At 38.7% G+C, this 20911-nt stretch overlaps 1 protein-coding gene across 3 annotated transcripts in view; it reads left to right on the top strand.

Moving 5' to 3' along the window:
• The window catches only part of PRIM2 (DNA primase subunit 2), a 301521-nt gene that overhangs the window by 50153 nt on the left and 230457 nt on the right, over positions 1-20911 (top strand). For all 3 annotated transcript variants that reach the window (XM_066361373.1, XM_066361374.1, XM_066361375.1), the window contains exons 6-7: positions 10005-10094; positions 12422-12559. In XM_066361373.1, the coding sequence (XP_066217470.1) occupies positions 10005-10094; positions 12422-12559 (228 nt within the window). The remainder of the gene's footprint in view (positions 1-10004; positions 10095-12421; positions 12560-20911) is intronic.

Here is a 20911-nt window from a genome sequence, read left to right as displayed (position 1 = left end):
GTATGTGCTCAGCATATTTTGTTGATAAAAATGCATGATCCAAAGATGACTCTGCCAGGCAGCGTACCTTATGCAGTGGTAATAAGTGGTCCCTAAACCTCAGTGACCACCGAAAAGGTTTACTTCTTGTTCATGTTGTATCTCTCCTGTGGGCCAACTTCAGCCCTGCTCTGTGTCGTGTTGATGATGCAGCTCGGCTGGTTGAGCAGCCTGTGTCTGGAACTTCACTGGTTGCTGTGGCAGAGGGAGGAGAGAAGTGGGCATATCATGTGCTTGTGAAGCTTTTGCTTGGGAGTGACGCATGTCATTTGTATGGTTACGTGGGAGTCCAGCAGGTAGTGGGTAGGGGATGCCCGTTTCCTGGGAAAGATTCTGCATAGGGTCAATAGCAGGGCAGTCTACACAGTCTCTACCTATGTGTTTACTCAGTGGGACGTTTGACTCTCCAGAACTCACTCTTCATCGCCGTTCAGGATTGCTGGCAGAGCGAGACTGCTCTTGCAGTTCCTGATTTGATGAAGACGATCAAAAAGAAAAAAACACACACAGTCCAAATCCTTAATTCTATTAGTAAGGTAGCATGTAAAATGATGTAATTATACAATACAGAAATAAAACTTTATTCAACCTATTAAAGCTGAGTGTGATTTGTGCCTGACGAAAAGATTATACCATTGTACTATATACCATTTGAAACAGGTACTGACTGTTTAGCGGGTGGGTATAGATCGTAGAGATTGAGGTGTGGGGAATTGTGAAAGGGGTGGAAAGAGAAGAGCTTCAACTATTAATTGTTCAGGGTCTGTGCTGATTGAAAATTAATCAGAGTGAAAATTGAGCATCTCTGGAATAATAGTGTAAATCACTCAGGAAAGGTGATTCTATATAGAGCAGTTTGTTTATATGCCTTTATTTAGGAAAATGTTTATTTTGCAAAGTATGATATACAGCAGGTCCTCGAATAACATCGTTTTATTCAGCATCATTTCCTTATAATGTTTATGAGATGCTGTAGGAACTTAACTCTAGTTTGTATCAATTAGCCTATGGTAAAATTGGTTTCATTATATGTTGTTTCATTTAAAGTCACAGAACCTTTTGATGATGGTAAATGAGGACTTACTATATGTGCCTTGATTGTAAGATGTTGCAGTGATAACCTAGCTAGCTATATCAGTTATTTTGAACACACCCTAAATACCAATTTCAAATTAACTAATAAAATTAATAGTTTTAACTAATGAAAGTTTATTGAAAGTAGTTTATATGGGCCCTTGCCGGTTGGCTCAGTGGTAGAGCATTGGCCCGGTGTGTGAACATCCAGGTTTGATTCCTGCTCAGGGCACACAGGAGAAGCTTCCATCTGCTTCTCCACCCTTCCTCCTTCTTCTCTCTCTCTCTCTCTCTCGCTCTCGCTCTCGCTCTTGCTCTCGCTCTCGCTCTTGCTCTCCCTCTCTTGCTCCCTCTTCCCCTCCTGCAGCGATGGCTAGATTGGTTCAAGTACATTGGCCTCAGGTGCTGAGGATGGTTCTGTGGCCTCCACATTAGGTGCTAAATATAGCTCAGTTGCAAGCACGGTCCCAGATGGGCAGAGCATCGGCCCCAGACCAGGGTTACTGGGTGGATCCCTGTCAGTGTGCATTCGGGAGTTTGTCTCTCTGTCTCCCCTCCTCTCACTTGGAAAAGAAGGAATAAAAAAGAAACTAGTTTATATGCAGGCAACATTTCAGTTTTTTCCTGGGAAAAACAGAAGCTAATCAACATGTACATTGCTGATAGTAATAATAAATATTTACCATTTGTTAAGGGCATGCTATTTGTTAGGCCTGTTTTAGACACTTTCTATATTTATTTAAAAGCTCCATGAAGTAGGTATTATTTTATTCATTTTGACTGGAATAAGAGGTGAGAAGAGGTTAATTAACTTGTTTAAGATTTGAACTTAGGTTTCTGCAGTTATACAACTGTATACTTTCCACTCCGTTGCTCTGCTTTTGTCATTGTTCCACTCTAAGTGGTTTTAGTCTCTTACATGAGATTCTTTGTTCGTAGAAGAAGAAGCCATTTAATTTTGTCTTGCTCTTTTAGAAGATGAGTATTTTTGAGGCATGCAGTAGGTAGTAGCCTCATTAAGGGAGTCTGAGAAAATGAAATATGCTTATTTTTTCCCCAGTAGTTTTTAGCCAGGAAGCAGAAGAGAATACTCAAGATTATTTTTAAAATTTGAAATAATGAAGTCAATAGCAGTTTACACTAATTAGTAGTTTCAGACAATCATCTTATATTTTTTTCAGTGAGAATTCTCTTTACAAATTTAAATTTTGGTTATAACTAAATAGATAAATGAAGATTTAGAATATGTGTGACAAATGGTTGAACTTTTTAATGCACCAAGGAAAAACAGAGTATTTGCTGAAAGGCTAGAATGCAGGAAATGACACAAAACTCAGCTAGCTGGCGAGTGATCTGGTATGCTCCTGGTTATTATGGATGACAGTTTGGAAACCTATTGCATTCCTTAGAATTTTATCTTTTATTTCTAATCTAAGGAACACTTAGGTAATGTTTTTCTTTTTTTGGGTATGTTTGAATGAAAGAAGACCTTATTCTTTAATAATGTACCCTAATTTTTATTCAAGGCCTTGAGATTTTTTAAATTGAATCTTGACTGTTTCTAAGGCAGAAGACTATTTGAACAAGTCCTCTTGTAACTAATCTGTTGTGTGATAGTTGAACTGATGTATGCTTCCTCTGCTGCCCTGACATTTACTTGATAGGTAGTTAATTGCTTATAAACACCTGTGGTATTGGTTTTTAAAATTTTTTTAGAGAGAGAGAGACAGAGAAATGGACAGACAGGAAGGGAGAAAGATGAGAAGCATCAACTTGTTACAGCATCTTAGTTGTTCATTGATTGTTTTCTCATATGTACCTTGATGGGGGGAGGGGTTCCAGCTGAGCCAGTGACCCCTTGTTCAGGCCAATGACCTTGGGCTCAAAGGTAGCGACCTTGGTCAAGCCATTGACCTTTGGGCTCAAGCCAGCAATCATGGGGTCATGCCTTTGATTCCACATTCAAGCCAGTGACTCTGTGCTCAAGCTGGATGAGCTTGCACTCAAGTGGGTGACTTTGGTGTTTTGAATCTGTATCCTCAGTGTCCCAGGCTGATGCTCTATCCATTGTTCCACTGCCTGGTCAGGCCACCTGTGGTATTTGAATTGAGTTTAGGGAAAGGAGAGATGTTATATTACCCTGAAAGTATTAGCATTACTTAAATGTTGCCTGTGGTTTGCTTAGTTAGAATCCAAAATATTATTAGGACAAACAACTTTATGTTCAAAGATACCTATTTCTTTATTGCTGTAATAAGTGATTATAAAAGGGCTATGGTCAGTTAATATACTTGGTCTCAACTTCAGTTTGTCAGATTCAGTCAAAACTGGGTAAAAAGATGGTGCGTGCAATTAATTATGATTACCCTTCTTAATGGTAGGGAGAACAGGTGTCTATACTTTATTTAATTTCAGAAAGATTTGAAATATATTTTTATGTTTAAATTGGAAATTTATGCAAAAGTACTGAAAAGACCATCACGAAGATGTGAGAATTTTTCCTTCCCTCTTCCCACACCTCCCCGATCAGTTTTTGTATTATCGGTGCTGTTTCAGAACCCCAGCACGGCTGTAAAAGTGTCTAAGACAGAGCTACCTCCTCTCAGATGTTATCTGCAGCGAGTGTTTTGTGGATTTGAGTTTTAAAGGATTTCCCTCATGGAATGCAAAATATAAGGGAAATAGTCAAATAGAGAAGTTAACTGTCATTGATATATGTAAACAAAGCAAATTCTAAAGCATAATAATCTGGTGTTAGCTCTTAGAGAAATATTTGCCATTGCTAAACCATAATTTAAACACTCTGGAGTGTTTGATTGTATGTAATATGTGCTGGACATACTTTTGGATTTTTACTTACAATATTTCTCGTGACATCTAGTTTTACATTCTTCATTTCTGTATTTTGATTCTGTTCATTACCCAAAAGGGATTGAGGTGAAAATTTTCAGTTGATGACTTTCTCTTGCATTGATTTTGATGATAATTGTTTGTTCAACTCTCTTGCAAAGTGATACCATTTTGCTCATTTGGACAATTCATGCCTTATGATCTTAATGTCAGACTTTAGTTGGAAATCCAGTTTGGTTTCTCTTCCTGCCAATTAACTTTGAGACTTGTTTGGAGGTTCTAGCAGGGGAGCGCAGCTACTCGTATACCCTTGACCGAAGAACGGTCCTCTCCTCTAGCGGGGAAGGTCGTCCTCTTCGACCGAGCGTGCAGCTTCGGGAGGGATGCACATGGAGCGGTGAGGGAGGAAGGGGACACCTGCCTCGCCAGCCAGATCAGCTGAATCAACCCTGGCGATCAATGGGGTGACAGATGTCACAGCCAGATCGCCCTCACATCCCTTGCCAATTAACTTAATAAAACTAAGATAATATCTACCTTGTTGGGTTTTTGGTACAATTGAGATGATATACCGCATTCCCCCATGTATAAGACACTCCCCGTATAAGATGCACCTGAATTTTGGGGCCCAAAATTTGAAAAAAAAAATGTATTACATAAAGTTATTGAACTCGTTTTATTCATCATAAAATCCATACAAGTCCTCATCACTGTCAAAACTCCCATCCATTAGCTTATTGTCATTTGTGTCTGATGACGAATCACTGTCTTCAACAATGAGCACAAAAACAAGCGTAAAAAAGCGGGAAATGCAAGTAAAAAAATCTACAACCATTGTGTAAGGCACACCCAAGCTTTAGACAACAAATTTTCCGAAAAAAGGTGTCTTCTACATGGGAAATACGGTGTTATCAATTTACACTCCTGTCAGCAGGTTATGATAGTTGCCATTGCTCTACATTCTTACCTGTATTTTCCTACTTAATTTTAATTGTCCTGGATGGAGTGCCTATGTAGTAGTATCCTCATTGTGTTATTTTGCCTCCTAAATTGTGAACACTTCAAACATACAGAAAAGTTGCAAGGATCTTATGGTGAATATCCACATTTCCCACATACATTTTACAATTTACATTTTACTCTACTTGTTTTTATTACCTATTATCCATTCCTATATCTCCACATCATTTCGAAATAAGTTGCAGACATCAGAACACTTCTCACCAAATACTACAGCCTGCATATCATTAACTAGAGTTCAATGTTTGTTAAGTTCTTTTTATTTAAGGTAAATTTTACATACAATGAGATGCACAAATCTTAAGCATACCATTCATGAATTCACGAGAAATCTGACAAATGCATAAGCTTGTGCTCTTAAACTTACTAAAAGGCACAGCTTTACTATCTGAAAGTTTTCTTGTGCTCCATCTTTTTTTAAAAATTGTATTCAGAAAGTTAAATTTAACAGGGTGATATTGATCAATAGGTTCATAGGTTTCAGGTAAACATTTCTATAGCATTTGAACTGTTGATTGTGTTGTATAGTATACCCATCACTCAAAGTCCAATCACTTTCTGTCACCGTATATTTGTCCCTCTTTACTCCCTCCCCCCACCCTCTTCCCCACATTCCTGACCACTTCAGTTTTATCTATGTCCATCAGTCTCAGTTTTATAGCCCACCTATGTGTGAAATCATATAGTTTTTAGCTTTTTCTGATTTATTTATTTCACTCAGTATAATGTTCTCAAGGTCCTTCCATGTTGTAAATGGCACTGTGTCATCATTGCTTATGTCTGAGTAGTGTTCCACTGTACAGATGTACCACATCTTCTTTATCCCGTCCTCTATCACTCGTGCTCCATCTTAGTCACTCTCTGTCATCGCCCTCTGAGGCATCTGCTACTCAGATCCTTTTCAACCACATTAGTTTTTCCTGTTCTACAACTTCATATAAATGAGATCATTGAAAGTTTTTTTTTGTGGTCATAGGCTTTCGTTTTTCTTGGGTCAATACCCAGGAGTGGGGTTGCAGGGTCATAGAGGCAGATGTTTTTAGTCTTATAAACAGGCATCAGATCTTTTTCCCAAGGGCTGTGCCATTTATAGTCCCACTATCAGTGAGAATCCCAATTCTTCCGCATCCTCACCAATATTTTTCCCCCCAATATTCATGTTAACCATTCTAATGACTGTGTAGTGTTAGGTCATTAAGTTTATCACTGTGGATTTACTTTGCACTTACCTGACAATTGAGGAGATTGAGCATCTTTTCATGTATTTGTTGACCCTTTGAATTTTATCATTTTGTAAAGTGCCTGTTCATGTCCTTTGCTTATTTTTCTTGGATTGACTGTTTTTCTTATTTTTGTCTTGGCTATTCTTGGCCCTTTGCATATCCATCTACATTTTAGGAACTTAGAAATGTTCACAGACACAGACATACGCACAAGCTATTGTGATTTTGTTTGAGAGTGTATTTTGTTTGAATCTATAGATCAGTTTGAGGAAAATTAGTACATTTATACTAGTGCCTGTTTATGGGATGTCTATTATGTAGGTTTTCTCCTGTTTTCCTCAGTACAGTTATAGTTTTTTTTGTGGAGGTCTTCCTCATGTTTTGTTAGGTTTATTCCTACATATTTGATAGTTTTAAATCTGTTGTAAATGGTACCTTTAAAAAAAATTCTATTGAACTTGGCCTCCGGCCTATGGAAACATGATTGGTTTTTCTATATTTGACCTTATATACAGAAACTTTGAATAACGAGGTCAATAGGTATAATAATTTATCGGATTCTTCTGGATTTTCTAAGGGTATTAGTTATATAATCTGTGAATGAAGACAGTTTTATTTCTTTCCAATCCTTATACTTATTTTTTTGTCTTCCTGAGCTGGTTCTCATTTGTGGAGTCTTATTCCTGTGTGCTTTATCATTGACTGTGTACTGGAGATGGTATTTGGAAAGTTCTTGGAGGGCTATATTGAGGCTTAGGAGGATTATATTTTTCTCTATAAGAGTTTTTGTTTCTTTCATGGGCCTGGGCACACTGATAGTTCAGGATAACTCTAATTAAATCCATAATCTGAGGTCTCTGGTCCACTAGATAATTGGAAGCTAGCATGTAGATCCATATGACGGCTGATGAACTTCTGGTTCACCCCACCTAAGTCTTTCAGGGTCCTAGAGAGTAGGGGAGAGTTTAATCTAAAGCAAAACCACCCTAAATGCGCCCTATCTGGTCCGATCTCAGAAGCTAAGCAAGGTCAGCCCTGGTTAGTACTTGGATGAAAGAGTAGGGCAGGCATGGCCAACATATGGCCTGCGGGCCAGATCCCGCCGGCATAATGAGTTTATGCGGCCCGTGATTAAATTTTTAATATTCTCCGCTAATTTAAAATCTCAACTATTCAGAAGTGGAAGCGTCTTCGATTATTGGAAATCGAGATATTTAAGAAGATAGTGATATGCGGAAAAGAATTCCGCGTGTGACTAATCTAGGGTTAACTTCCAATAATTGGTTGAATGGATTCATGATACTTTTTTATTTTTTTAAAAAATTCCATTATAAAGATTTACAACTTTTGTACTCGTCTGTACTCGATATGAACTGTTTGACGTGCAATGTGAAACCCACATTCCTTTAGGCGGAGTTTGCCAGTGCGCACCCAAGGTCAAAGAATTCGTTATTTTTGTGGTCAAGTGTGCTGAATTAAGTGGCATTGTAGCATAGACAATAGCTGCAGTTGATAACTGAAAACGTGTCCAGGCTGTTTGTAAAACGAAATAATTGTTTTATTTGCAATATAACTCCTTCAAGCTCATTCTGTTAATTAAATATTGTTTTGATTGATTGCAATACAGTTTGGATATTTATACGGTATATAATTATATTTTTATTAAAAAATATTTTTATTAAAATAATGTGTATTAAAATTTTTTTCACTCACATTTATTCATAAACAAATTACATAATAAAATTTTGTTTACTTAAATGAATCGTTTTTGTATTTAACATTTTTAAATTTTAATATTTCGTTTGGCCTGTGAAAAAAGGTTTCTTTCTAATCTGACCCCGGGGGCAAAAACTGTTGGCCACACCTGGAGTAGGGGATAGTTTATCCACGTCTGGCAGAGTCTCTTTGAAGCTGCTTTCCCAGAATTAGCAAATATAAAGTGAGCTTTAAATGACAGGCCTTGACTGTTGGCCTGGCAATTCCTATGTAACCTATCAGAGTTTTGATCAGGTGGATTAATCTTAAATTACCTAATCCACATTACCTGAAAGTTAGGGTGTTTCTTTAAGATTCCATTGAGTTTTTAATTCCTGTTCCTGAGTTTGTGTTTCTAGAAGTTCTTTGTTTCCCTTTCCTTTCCTTTCCTTTCCTTTCCTTTCCTTTCCTTTCCTTTCCTTTCCTTTCCTTTCCTTTCCTTTCCTTTCCTCCCCTTCCCCTTCCCCTTCCCCTTCCCCTTCCCCTTCCCCTTCCCCTTCCCCTTCCCCTTCCCCTCCCCCTCCCCCATCCCCTTCCCCTCCCCCTCCCCCTTCCCCTTCCCCTTCCCCTTCCCCTTCCCCTTCCCTCTCAAATATCTTTTTATAGTTTTCCGTTCATACAGCTATCATTATACTTCTGTTTCTTTATACACCTGTATGCTTTGAGTGTGTTTTTTTTATTTTTTGTTTTTGTTTATGAAGTGATGTTTTATGGCGTGCCTTGTTATATAGGATGCACTGTGCTTGACATTGTACTTGAAAATGTATTTGTAGGAGTCCTTGGAGGCATCTGTGAATGTGCTTTTCTCTCGAGAGGATTTGGGTTTGTTTCTGCCAGGTGTCAGGGGCATTGGAATCAGGGACCACCTTAAAACCACTGCGAGGCTTGAGGTTTTCCTAATGACTAGGGCATTTGAGCAGGAGGGCTCTCAAATGAAGTGAAATTAGATACCTACTTCATGTGCCTGACTTTGTATATTAGTCTTCTGTGCTGTGAGGAAGGTGCTTTTAAAAATCTTATCAGTGTCTATTCTTTGATTCTCTGAGAGGTTGATCTGAATAATATAGCCTGCTTTACTGAAACATCAAAATTTACTGCAGTTTATTTAATCAAATACCTGTTGTTGGACATTTAGATTTTCTTCTTATTATAAATAACATTGTGATGAAGAAAAATTGTTTCTATTTGTGTATTTGTCCTCTTGTTTACTTAAGAGTAATCCTGAAAGTAAAACTGATAGGATCTGCATATTTTTAACACTTTTTGAATTGTTTTGTCAAAGTGCTCTTTGTAAAGATTGTCCCAACACTGTGTATCCTAAATTTTTCTAACTTTTGCCATTTTAATAGGTAGAAAACAATGTGACATAATTATTTTAATTTATTTTTATTATTTTCACTCATATGAATAGTGGCAGTATTTTACTTTTGGAATATATTGAGAGTAACTCGGATGTCAAAAGATGTAAAGATTTCCTTCAGTTTGTTATTTATATATCATCTTAAGATGCAGATTTTTTATTTTCCTGTATAGAAGTTTATAATTTTTATCTAGTTAGATCTATCAATCTTTTATTTTTAGAGCCATAATTCGTCTGTGATAATAGTCTCTAGCACAGCTAGTAGTTTATGTTTGGAGTTGTTTTATGTGTCTAGAAAACTGAAATAATAAACTCACTCTTAAATGCAAATAGGTATTTTAATAAATTAATATAACTTGAATTTGGATACTGCTCATTTTTAGTCTGTATTAATCTGAGTTTTTATTATAATTCTTTTCCTTTTATATTATAATACTTTCTGGTTTTTTGCTACTGTTCTTTAGGTATGTTGTCAGAGTAGGAATTTGAAAGTATATTAAATTTAAATTTTCTTTGTATTTGGCTTTATTAAAGACAATAGTGATTTAGTGATCATATTAGGAACGATTTGAAATATCAGGGTTTAAAAATTTTCATAAAAATATAGAATCTTCACTGGAAAGCATTGAAACTGAGTGAAAACTTTTAATTTCTTCAATGATATAAAGTATGTTTTGTTTTAGGTAAGTGTTGAAGACAAGAGTCTCCGAGATAAGATTATTGCTTCATCACCCGGTTTAAATGAGTCTGTGGAGTTGGAGTCAGTTTATAAGGTGTGTAAACTTTTAAAATACTTTCAAGGTTTTTGTTAAATATATCACATTGAGCTTTATATGCATTTTTAAAAAATTCATTTTAGAGAGGAGAGGGAGAGACAGAGAGAGAGAGGAGAGACAGAGAGAGAGAAGGGGGGGAAGAGCTGGAAGAATCAACTCCCATATGTGCCTTGACCAGGCAAGCCCAGGGTTTCGAACCAGTGACCTCAGCATTTCCAGGTCGACGCTTTATCCACTGCGCCACCACAGGTCAGGCTATATGCGTTTTTAATCGATCTGTTTGTATAGCTTCTTGTATAGCTCCTCTCCTGTGCATATTTCTTCTTCACCCTGCTCAGTGTGCTGACACTGTGTTGGGCTGTCCTCCTGCACAGACACCTGCCTGACCCTGCCGGGGCTCTGACCCCCTGTTGCAGGCCATTCTCTAAAAGGAATTCTCTCCTCACAATGGTTAGGCCCTTATACTGTGTGCTGGGCTGCCCCCTGCAAGGTTCCTCCCATCGCTCCCTCGTTCTGGATCACTGCTCTGCATGGAAGCCTTCTTTGCCATGTTGGGCTCTGACCCCATACTTGGACTGTCTACTTATGTGAACATGGTCACATTCCACTTGGGCTCTCACACTTGCTCTCTTGTGGCAAGACCTTCTTTAGCCTGCCCTGGTTCTGCACGGGCTGCCTCTGCTGCTCTTTGTGCCTTAGTACGGGTACCTTATTTGCTTGAGCCCATTAAATGGTTTTGGATTAAATTGTTAGAGATGGGGAGGAAAGCTGAAATTATTAAAAAAAAAAAAAAAAGCCGAAGAGGGGAAAGTCGAAATTTATTTTAAAATTTGATAGCTGCAACCTCCCAGTTACCTTTGAAAAGAACAAAGAACGCATTCATTATAATTGGTGAGTGCCAGTAGTTTAAAATCCTGTCCCTCCACATTAGCTCTCTGTTCAGCCAGCCTTCCAAACTTAGAGTCTGGGAATCATATTTATCCCTCCCACATCTCACATTTCCCATTACTCTGCCTCGGACCATCTTTTGCCTCCGCTTAGGCATTTTTATTTCCCTTGTGACCACCCTGTTAAGGTAAAATCCTGGAATATTAGAGCTAGAAAATCCCTAAGGATCCATTAGACTGTCTCTTCCTGTCCTGTCTTGGTTTCATAGGTCTGGACACCGAGATTTAGAAGCATTCATTAAATGTATCAAAATCGTAAGTCTAGTAAGTAAGAGAGCTTGGACTAAAATTCACATTTTCAAATTTCTGTCTCCTTTTCCTGCCTGGATTATTGAAATAAAGTCTCTTACCTGCTCTGATCCATCCTGTGTGAGTTACCTGTTTGTTGCAGTCAGACACCTACTGCCCGGCAGAGCTATTTGACTTCCCGTGTGTGTCTATCTTGTTTTCTCAACCAACTGATGACCTATTTCAGGACAAGGACTGTCTTGTAGTTGTAGAAATCTGTAAACTAATAACAACACCTATCTGTTAACAATTACATGACCTATTTGTTGTGTCATGTCATTAGACATATTCAAGTATGACGACCATATAGATTTAACTCTTCCCTACAATTTGGACAAATAGGCACTTTGGGGATCGCTTTTTTAAAAACCGAATTTTTTACCTCATTATTAAAAAAGAGAAAGACTATTGGAGAGTAAAGATGATTTTCACAGTTTTCTTATATATTCTGATGATATCTTAAAATTTTAGTATAGTCCATAGGAATTTTAAAATGTATATGGAGTAGTATTGGTTTTTTAAATAATATTTACTGGCAAATTTTTTAATAGCAAAACTGAATATTTATTATTATTTTCATTTCTTATTGTTCAGGTTAGCTGTTGTAGTATATTTCTCTAGAGAAAGAATGGAAACAGAGGAAGAGATGTGTATTACTTCACTTGCTAGTCATTTTCAGCACTGACCATATTGTATACACATTAGGATTCTGCTTGATGCAGAATGAAATGTGGAGTATATCCGTGAGAGAAATGCAGTGTGTTTAGAGGGCTTGAGTTGGGAGTTTGAAATCCTGGGGATTATAATTTGTAGATTCATGAGTTTTAAGTAAAAATAAAGCATTCTAACTTGACTTAACTATTTTTCAAAACATCTCCTCTGAAACAAACACATTTTTGGACTGCCAGTTCTTCCTAATGCTAATATCTACTTTTCAGAAGTGTAAATTGATCTCTTTTTCCTCTCTGACATGCTGGGATTAATGAATTTCTCGTAGGGAGAATTTTATTTGACTTGGTACGTATGAAGACTTAGGAGGATTCCCGAATGACAGGTGTGCTTATTCTCCCTGTTTCACTCTGAATTCAGGTCCCTTTTGCTGATGCTCTGGATTTGTTCCGAGTAAGGAAAGTCTATTTGGAAGACGGCTTTGCTTATGTACCACTGAAGGACATTGTGGCAATCATTCTGAATGAATTTAGAACCAAGCTGTCCAAGGCTTTGGCAGTAAGTATTCCACTAGATTACCATATTTTCATATTCACTTTATTTCCACCTATTTACATTTTCAATTATATACCCTTGGTAGTTTTGCTCTTTACTTCTTAAAGAAATAATTTAATTTTCATAATGATATTCAAATTGCTTATGATGTCATACTGGTAATTCTAGAACTGTTAGCTTTTTATTTGTTTCTACCCGTAGTTAATTTTCTTTCTCTTAGTAATCCTAAAGGAGAGCTGAGTAATTTTGTGAGTGGGCTCCGTGGGTTTTTTCAAGGTCATGTCTCTGCTTGGAGATGGATTTCGTAGAAGGCCCTTCACAATTAAAGTGGCCTGGGGTGGATGTAAACCTTGGATTTTTGTTCTAAATTGGCATTTTGTGTCAGTAGAGGGCAACGTAGAGGAAAGTCTTTCTATTAAGTACTAACAACGCTGGTGCTGCCGGGTACAGCCTGCTGCTGAGTGAACGGTGCTAGCCGGGCTGAATTAATAACACGTTTGGGGCTTTTTAAGAGATTTGTTGAAAGTGTTATACTTAAGTATAACATCTTAAAAAATACACATTTTACAGTGTCACCTTTTAATCTGAGTCTAGTTCTTTTTATCCTCTTTGGTACTTAATGCAGGAGAGAACTGTGAAGTTATGTGATAACGGTTCTTTCTGTACCGATCACAGTTTAAGCAGAGGCCAACTTTCCCTTATGAGTTAAAAACTGTAGTGTTTTCTGGTGTAAATAATTTTTTAACTAAGCATGTATAATTCAACTATATCAGCATTTGGGAAGACTAAATTGTTAACTCTGCTTCTATTAAATAAGGCAGTTTATGAAGATACCTAGTATAATAGGTGTTTAATAACTAAATATTCTTCTTCCCTCCCTAATTCTATTTTTTGTATCCCCCGTAGTGTTGATATTTTTTGAATAGTTTCTTTACTTGTTTTGTGATGTAGCCAGGACCATGATCTACTTACAGATGAAGATAGTATCTCTCACTACTGTCAATCTCTGTAGCAGACATGTTTGCCTGTTGGTTGGCTGTTTTCCTTGTTTTGTTATTACTGGTTTTGTTCACCCATTTTGCCTGTTGCTATCTCAGACAGCACTTCTTTATATGTAGCAGCCTTATACTTTTCAGGACATTTTCATCCCTAGCTCTCGTCCACTAAATGCCAGCAGTGGCCCCCAGTCCCCATGTCAACTAAGATATCACCATGTATTTCAGAAAGCTTCCGGATGGTTGGAGTCATCCTTGGACTGATCACCGTGGTTTCTTCCTCCTTCTCAAAATGTTGTCCATGCATGTAATACAATGTAATTCTGACAGACAACAAGAAAAGTTGTTTGGGGGCTTCTGAAAAAAACTTCTTGCTGATAAAAATGGGCACATGTATATTTGCTATTCACATTATCTTCCTAACAATCTAATGTACAAAGAAGTAAAGTGGCAGGTTTTTGCAATTTTTTTCTCTGCTTTTGGGCAGAAGCTGAGGGATCTAAATACGTTGATATCAAAGACAAAACTGTGAATTACAAAATTAGTAGTAAACTAATTTTCTCAGCGAATTTCACTTGCTTTGTACCTCCCTCCTGCTTATTCTTTCCCCCTTTCCAACGTATGTTAAGAAATTTTAAAAACTTTTTTAGAATTTTGAAACAGTTACAAACTTACAGAAAAGTTGTGAATAAAAAAATAACTTTTTCCTTAAAACATTTGAGAATTAGTTCCCCACCTTATGTCTCGTCACTCCTGAAACTTGAGTGTGTAATATTTGCAAACAAGACGTCTTCCCCCCTGACTATAATTCGACTGTCAGAATAAGGGAAGAAGCATCTAATCCTCAGACCCCTTTTCGGTTTCACCAGTAGCCTCAACCGTGTCCTGTATTTGTCCGAAAATCACGTGTTATTTAGTTACTGTCTTTTTAGTTTCTTGCAGTCTGGAACAAGTTCTTAGTTTTTCCTTGACTTTCATGACTCTGTTACTTTTGAAGATTCTAGGTTAGGTGCTTTATAGAATATATCTCAATTTGGGTTCGTCTGATGTTTTTGCATGTTTAGATGCAAGTTGTACATCTGGAGCAAGAATATTATAGAAGTGAGGTATATTCTTTTCATTGCATCCTATCAGGTGACACATGATTTTGATTCATCCCAGTTCTGATTGACTTTATTTAACAGTTTATTTACTTATTCTGTTGTTGATGTGCATTTGGATTTTGTTTTCTTTTTTTTTGGTTATTACCATGATTGTTGCTCTGGACATTCTAAGACATCTTTGGCAAACACATTTCTGTTGGTCTTTGCCCAGGATTGGAATTGTAGGCTATCGGGTAGTCCACATCCTGCTTTAGTGGATTCAGACCTTCTGAACTTGTCCTGATTGCCAGGGGTTGTGGAGAGCTGTGTCCTCAATGTCTTTCGATTTGATAGAAGAAGAACAGCGACTTGCTGCTTCAGGCAGGGCTTGACTTTCTGCTTCAGGCAGTACTTGACTTGCTGCTGGGTGTCTCAGGGTCAAGTCTGGTGGAGAGGTTGTCTGGAGAACCGTTGACCTTATCCTGCAGAAAAGCAGATGGAGTGTGTTGCCTGGGAGCCTGCCCTGACAGATGTGGGCGGGAGCCAGGAGGAAGGGAGGGAATTCTTTCAGGGCTGTGCTGAAGGGAATATTTAAGCCTATTGCTATGGTCTCTCTCTCTCTTTTTTAAATTTTATTTTTAAACTGCTTTATTTATTTCACATCATGAAAAGATTTTTTTTTTCCCAAAAACTTGCTGAAATTACTCTGCTGTAGAGTTTTGCACTGAGACAAAACAATACTCAATTAGAAACACTAAAAGGTTTATAGAAGAGTAAATCACAAAACTACTAGCTTCTAGAGCAGAGGCCACATTATTAACCTTAGGATTGAAGGTATACTGCTCACAAAAATTAGGGAATACAGTATTTGAAAATGAATATGAAGCTATAAAATATCCCCTCATATTTGTAAGCAGAATTAGGAGATATTTCAAAATAAATATGAAGCGATCAAATATCCCCTAATTTTTGTGAGCAGTGTATAAGGCAAAAGACCTAACGATTACCAGGTTCAGGAATTTGGAAGTGTTTAGCATGTCTCAACTGCAGCTTCCTAGTCTTTCTCTTGATTGCTATTGGCTGCATTGCGATCTTCTACATTACTTCCCCCTTCATTGTGATCACCACGATTGTTAGATGTGACCCATCTAAACGCAGGGACAAGTCGCCTAACCTAGCCCAGCCTAGCATTTCCTCCAGGCTTCTGGCTTCACCCCCTCCCAGACTGCGAGCTTCCTCCCCATTCTGCACAGCAGCCTGGTCTCCTCCTTCGACTTCCTGTTGGGCATTTTCCACGTTGAGACTTTTTCCCTGCTTCTTCCTCTTTGGACGCCATTGCTTCTGGGCCTGTCCTGTTGGCGCCTCTCCGATCTCGTATCGGGTGCTGCCACTGCCACACTTGGGCCCGCAGACCTGCTCTGCTTCCGCTGCCTACTCTTGGGGCTCCCCTGCCAAGCCCTCAGGACCACAGGGAGCAGGAACCCACCAGAGCAAGCGAGCCAGCCACCGCTGGGCTTCCTCATGGTTTCTTTGTTAATGCCCTTTCCTGTGAGCAGAGTTTGATCTTGGAGTATGTAATTGAAAAATTTCAGCCTTCTGAATGGAAATATTTGTGTAGGGTGAGAAAAATTGTCATAAAGGTGAAAAAAAAAGAGGTATTTTGATTAGTTGTAGAGGGTGAAACAAATGGGGCGGGAAGTCTGAGTTGAAAGAAGAGTTTTATCCCAGGTGATATCTGAAAGGCTGCTCTTAACCTGTGATCACGGGGATTTTGTAACTAACCAGTCTGGCTTCTGACCATGCTGTAAGGTGAGTAATAGATGGATATATTACCTTCTCATTTGGTAAGAGCTCTTTTCTCACCATGCTGATCTTTTGAGACTCAGCTGTGGTCCCGCTTCCTCTGGGAAGCCTTTTTTCTAAGCCTCAAGCTTGTGTTAAGTGTGTCTCCTTTGTGCTCCCGTAGTGCATACTAAACTGTTGAAATTATTTCAGTCATGTTTCTCTTCTCAACCAATCTATAAGCTTTTTGAGAGTAGGAGCTCTGTCTTAAATAAAATTTTCTATCTAGTGTGTAGCATCTAGCCCATAGGGCCAGTGCTCAGTAACATTTTTGTTGGATTGATAAGTATTGAATAATAATAATTTCTACTGGTCCATACAGTATTTTACTATTTATACATTTGATCCTCGCCACGAGCCTCTGAGACAGGCGAGATTACAGTCTGCATTATACAGATGAGGAAAATGCAGCTCTGAAAGGCTTAAGTAATTTTTATCCAAGGTTATTGCTGGAGCCGTAATTGAATATCAGCTTTTCTAATTGTAAGTCTTAGAATCTGCTGATGGTAACTGTTCCTTTGTGAGGAGTTGAATTATCAGGGAATTTAGAGCTTCAAATCCTGAGAAAATATTGGAAGGTAATTAAATTAGGGTCCAGTTACACAGCAAGCAAAAAGGGAGAATTTGAGTTGAGATGCAGTAAGTAGATAACCAGCTATGGAAAAGAATAAGGGAAAGATATATTTATCTGCTTCCATAACAATTTTAGAAGCTTAAGCCAGTTCTTTCAGTTAATGGTTTACTTTCCCAATAACTTTTAATTTGTTCACCTGCGAATTGTTTTGGGTCCTAGGGACACAGTGATTAATGAGATAGATGAAATTTCTTTCTTTTTTTTTTTTTAATAAAACTTATACTCTAGTGGGAGATAGACAATTACTGGTGGGATAAATAATAACAGTATTGAATATGATCTGAAGGAACCAGTTCTGAAGAAAAACAGAGAAAAGTGAGTGCCAGGCGGGGGCAGTCACCAGTGCCATGGCCCCCAGGAGGGAATCCTGGCATTCCTGAAGACTCAGAAATGCCCGTGTAGCTGAAGTGTGGCGAGCCAGCAGCGTGGTACCAGGTGGGACTGCAAGGCGAGATGTAGCACTTGGAGTAAACCAGGATAGAATGTGACTTTTAGCCTAATGTAGTCGATCATTAGATGGTTCTGAATAAGGGAGCAGTAAGATCTGATTTATATTTTCAATAGATTACTGTGGCTGCTGCTTGGAAGCCACTTGGGAGGGCATAGGAAGAATGGAAGGAAGACTAGTTTGATAGTTTATCACATTAATCTAGATGAAGGTGGCTTGAAATAAGGTGGTTTTGGAGGTAACGAGTGAGAGACGTCCATGGATTTCAGTGATGTTTTTGAAGTATTGTTGACATGACAGACTGAGTGTGAGAGAAAATGAGGAATGAGGATAACAGTAATGGTAGCTTCAATCCAATGAACATTTATATTTGCCAGGTGCCAATTTATGTCTCTCTGTCTCTGAGAGACAGAGATAGACAGAGACAGACAGACAGGAAGGGAGATGGAAAGCATCAATTCTTCACTGCAGCACCTTAATTGTTCATTGATTGCTTCTCATATGTGCCTTGACTGGGGCTGGGGGGCTCCAGCCGAGCCAGTGACCCCTTGCTCAAGCCAGCAACCTTGGGCTCAAGCTGGTGACCTCGGGCTTCAAGCCAGTGACCTTTGGGCTCAAGCCAGTGACCATGGGATCATGTTTATCATCCCATGCTCAAACCATCGACCCTGCGCTCAAGCTGGTGAGCCTGAGCTCAAACTGGCGACCTTGAGGTTTTGAACCTGGGTCCTCTGCATCCCAGTCCGATGCGCTATCTACTGCGCCACCACCTGGTGAGGCATGCCAGGTGCTGTTCTAAATGTTCGACTTGAATTAACACATTTAATCTTCATGGTAATCCTATTTGGTAGGTACCATTATTACCCTCCAAGGCTTATAGTATCTTTGCAGGTGTAGTGAGCAGCGCACGCAGGATTTTAACTGTGCATTTTGGCTTGTGAGCCTGTATTACAAAACACTCTATTACCACTCCCTAGATTTTGGAGTGAATAACTGATTAGAGAGTGATGCCTTTTAATAGAGAGAAGTGCATAAAATGAAGCCAGCAGTTCTGTTGGGGCCATGTTATGTGAAAGGTACTTATTAGTCATCCAAATGGTGACAGCAAGTATGAAGTTCGATTTAGATGTTTGGATTTCTGGGTGGAGAGCGTGAAGCCATGAGACCATGAGCTCACACGGTCAGAGTGTGGGTATCAGTGGGGAGGAGCGGAGGGCCCAGCCGAGCGCCCGCAGCCGAGCGCCCACAGCCGAGCTCCTGCAGCCGAGCGCCCACAGCCGAGCTCCTGCAGCCAAGCGCCCACAGCCGAGCTCCTGCAGCCAAGCGCCCACAGCCGAGCTGGAGCTTGCGTGTACCTCCACTCTATCAGTCAGCAGGGGAAACAACCTTGTTTTTAAAAAATATATGGCTCTTAAATTGTAGCTGAGTTTCTTTAAGGCAGATTCTCTTTTTCTCACATAGTGAGACTAATTTCACTTTCTGTTCGTGAGATTAATTCTTAAAAGACTCTGGTAAAACTTTAAAATACAGACTTTCAGAAAATATATTTGTACATTTTAATTTGGGTGTTGAAGGATGTACTTCGAGAGGTTCCCAAGGGAGTTATTGACAGGCAGGTGAGCAGCTCTTGGAGTTGCAGACAAAAGTAAGGATTTTCTTTTTTTTATAAAAAGGATTTTCTTTTTCATACTTTTTGGAATCTGCATTGAGTCTGTGGCTCAGCAAGTGTTTGTTGCTCTGGAAAAATGTTCTTTGTAGACACTTGATCAAGTAATATTTTTTTATAAAGAGCTTGGAATCCTCTTAAATCTTTTATCCTCTTGTTAAAGGCAGTGTTCAGTTTAGTCCCTTAAGCTGTGGTTAAATATAATTATTTTTCTTGAATAGTTACTTACTTTGGAATCATATAGGAATTGTATTTGTCTTATTTGTGTTTAACTAGTTGATTTCCTGGGGTTTTAGGTGGACAATATGCCGTTTCTGATATTGTTTCCTCATTACTTCGTGGTATTTTGGAGTGGTTGCGATGAACCGGTCAGGGCCGCTGCTAATCTGTCAATGTGCAAGTGGTGGGTGCCACACCTCCGCCCCAGCTCTGCGCGGCTCCAGCTTGTCTATTTTCCCATGGTGCTGATGGGAAGGAAACAAAACATCCCAGTGGAAAGCAGGCACCTAATAGAAAGAAACATTCATTTGGGGGAAAAATAAACATGCTGTTTCTACTTTGAGACATGCTTGTTGACTGAGGGCACTAAGCTGAACTTAATGGTTTCTGTTTGAGAGGTATTGGTTTGTTAAGCCCTTTGTAACATACAGTTTACAGTTTACTGTCCATTCAACAGACATTTCTTTTACATATGTCAAATTTACCGCACAGTGCCTATGGGAAACGGGGCATTTATGAGACAGGACTATGACCCTCAAGAACCCTTTTGTCTACTAGGGAGAGCTAGGATGTACATACAGGACTCTGACTTGGTAGAAAGTAGGTGTGTCCGGAGAGGTGTGTCACCTGAGCTCAGGGAATTTAGAAATAGAGTGGACATTGGCTTTAAATGCTTTTGCTCTAGGGAGATGAGTGGTTTGCAGAGAACAGCGGGGCTCATGGGTAGGTGTTGGAAGACCTGGCTATTGGAGGCGTGTGTTAGCAATAGGGGGGTCAGAGCTGTTTGGGATAAAAAGTGATTTTGGTATTGGGCCTGTTGAGTTTATTGGATTAATAGGACATCCTGGTAAGTTTGGATTGAAACTCAGGATTGAGTCATTCGAGATTAAGAGTTTGATTTGGAAGTCACCCATGTGGTTATGAAATTTGAAGCCAAACTAGATGCAGTTTCTAAGGAGTAAAGAAACAAAAGGGAAGCGGACCAAATACCCAACTGAATATTTCAGGGTTGGATGTGGGGACTAATGAACAACAGGCTGTTATAAGTGAGTCTTGGCATCTTTCTCCACGTGCATTTTATTTTATAAATACAAAATGAGGCACTTGGCACCATTCACAGAATAGGATTGAATAAATGTTATTTTCTTGTTTTAGTGAAATATTCTACGTTTTTGGTAGAACAAATTTCATTCATTGAAGAAAAATCAATACATGTATATGGAAGTGCTTTAAAAATTCCGTAGTGCTGTGTAGTTTTTAGGTATTCATTTGAAGAAGCTAGTTTAACTTCATCTGAAGAATATTTTAAGAAGTTTTGATTTTTCTTTTCATTTCCTTTTTTCTCTTTCTTTCTTTCATGTTTATTTTATTGCTTTTAGAGAGAGGAAGAGAGAGAGAGAGAGGACAGAGAGAGGAACATCAATTTGCGTTGCAGAGACAGTGACCACTCATCATAGTAAACTTGTCGT

Source organism: Saccopteryx leptura, chromosome 1 (genome assembly GCF_036850995.1).
Source record: "Saccopteryx leptura isolate mSacLep1 chromosome 1, mSacLep1_pri_phased_curated, whole genome shotgun sequence".
NCBI classification, from domain to species: Eukaryota; Metazoa; Chordata; class Mammalia; order Chiroptera; family Emballonuridae; genus Saccopteryx; species Saccopteryx leptura.
Note: the sequence above shows the minus strand (reverse complement) of the source record. Positions and strands in the feature narration are given on the sequence as shown.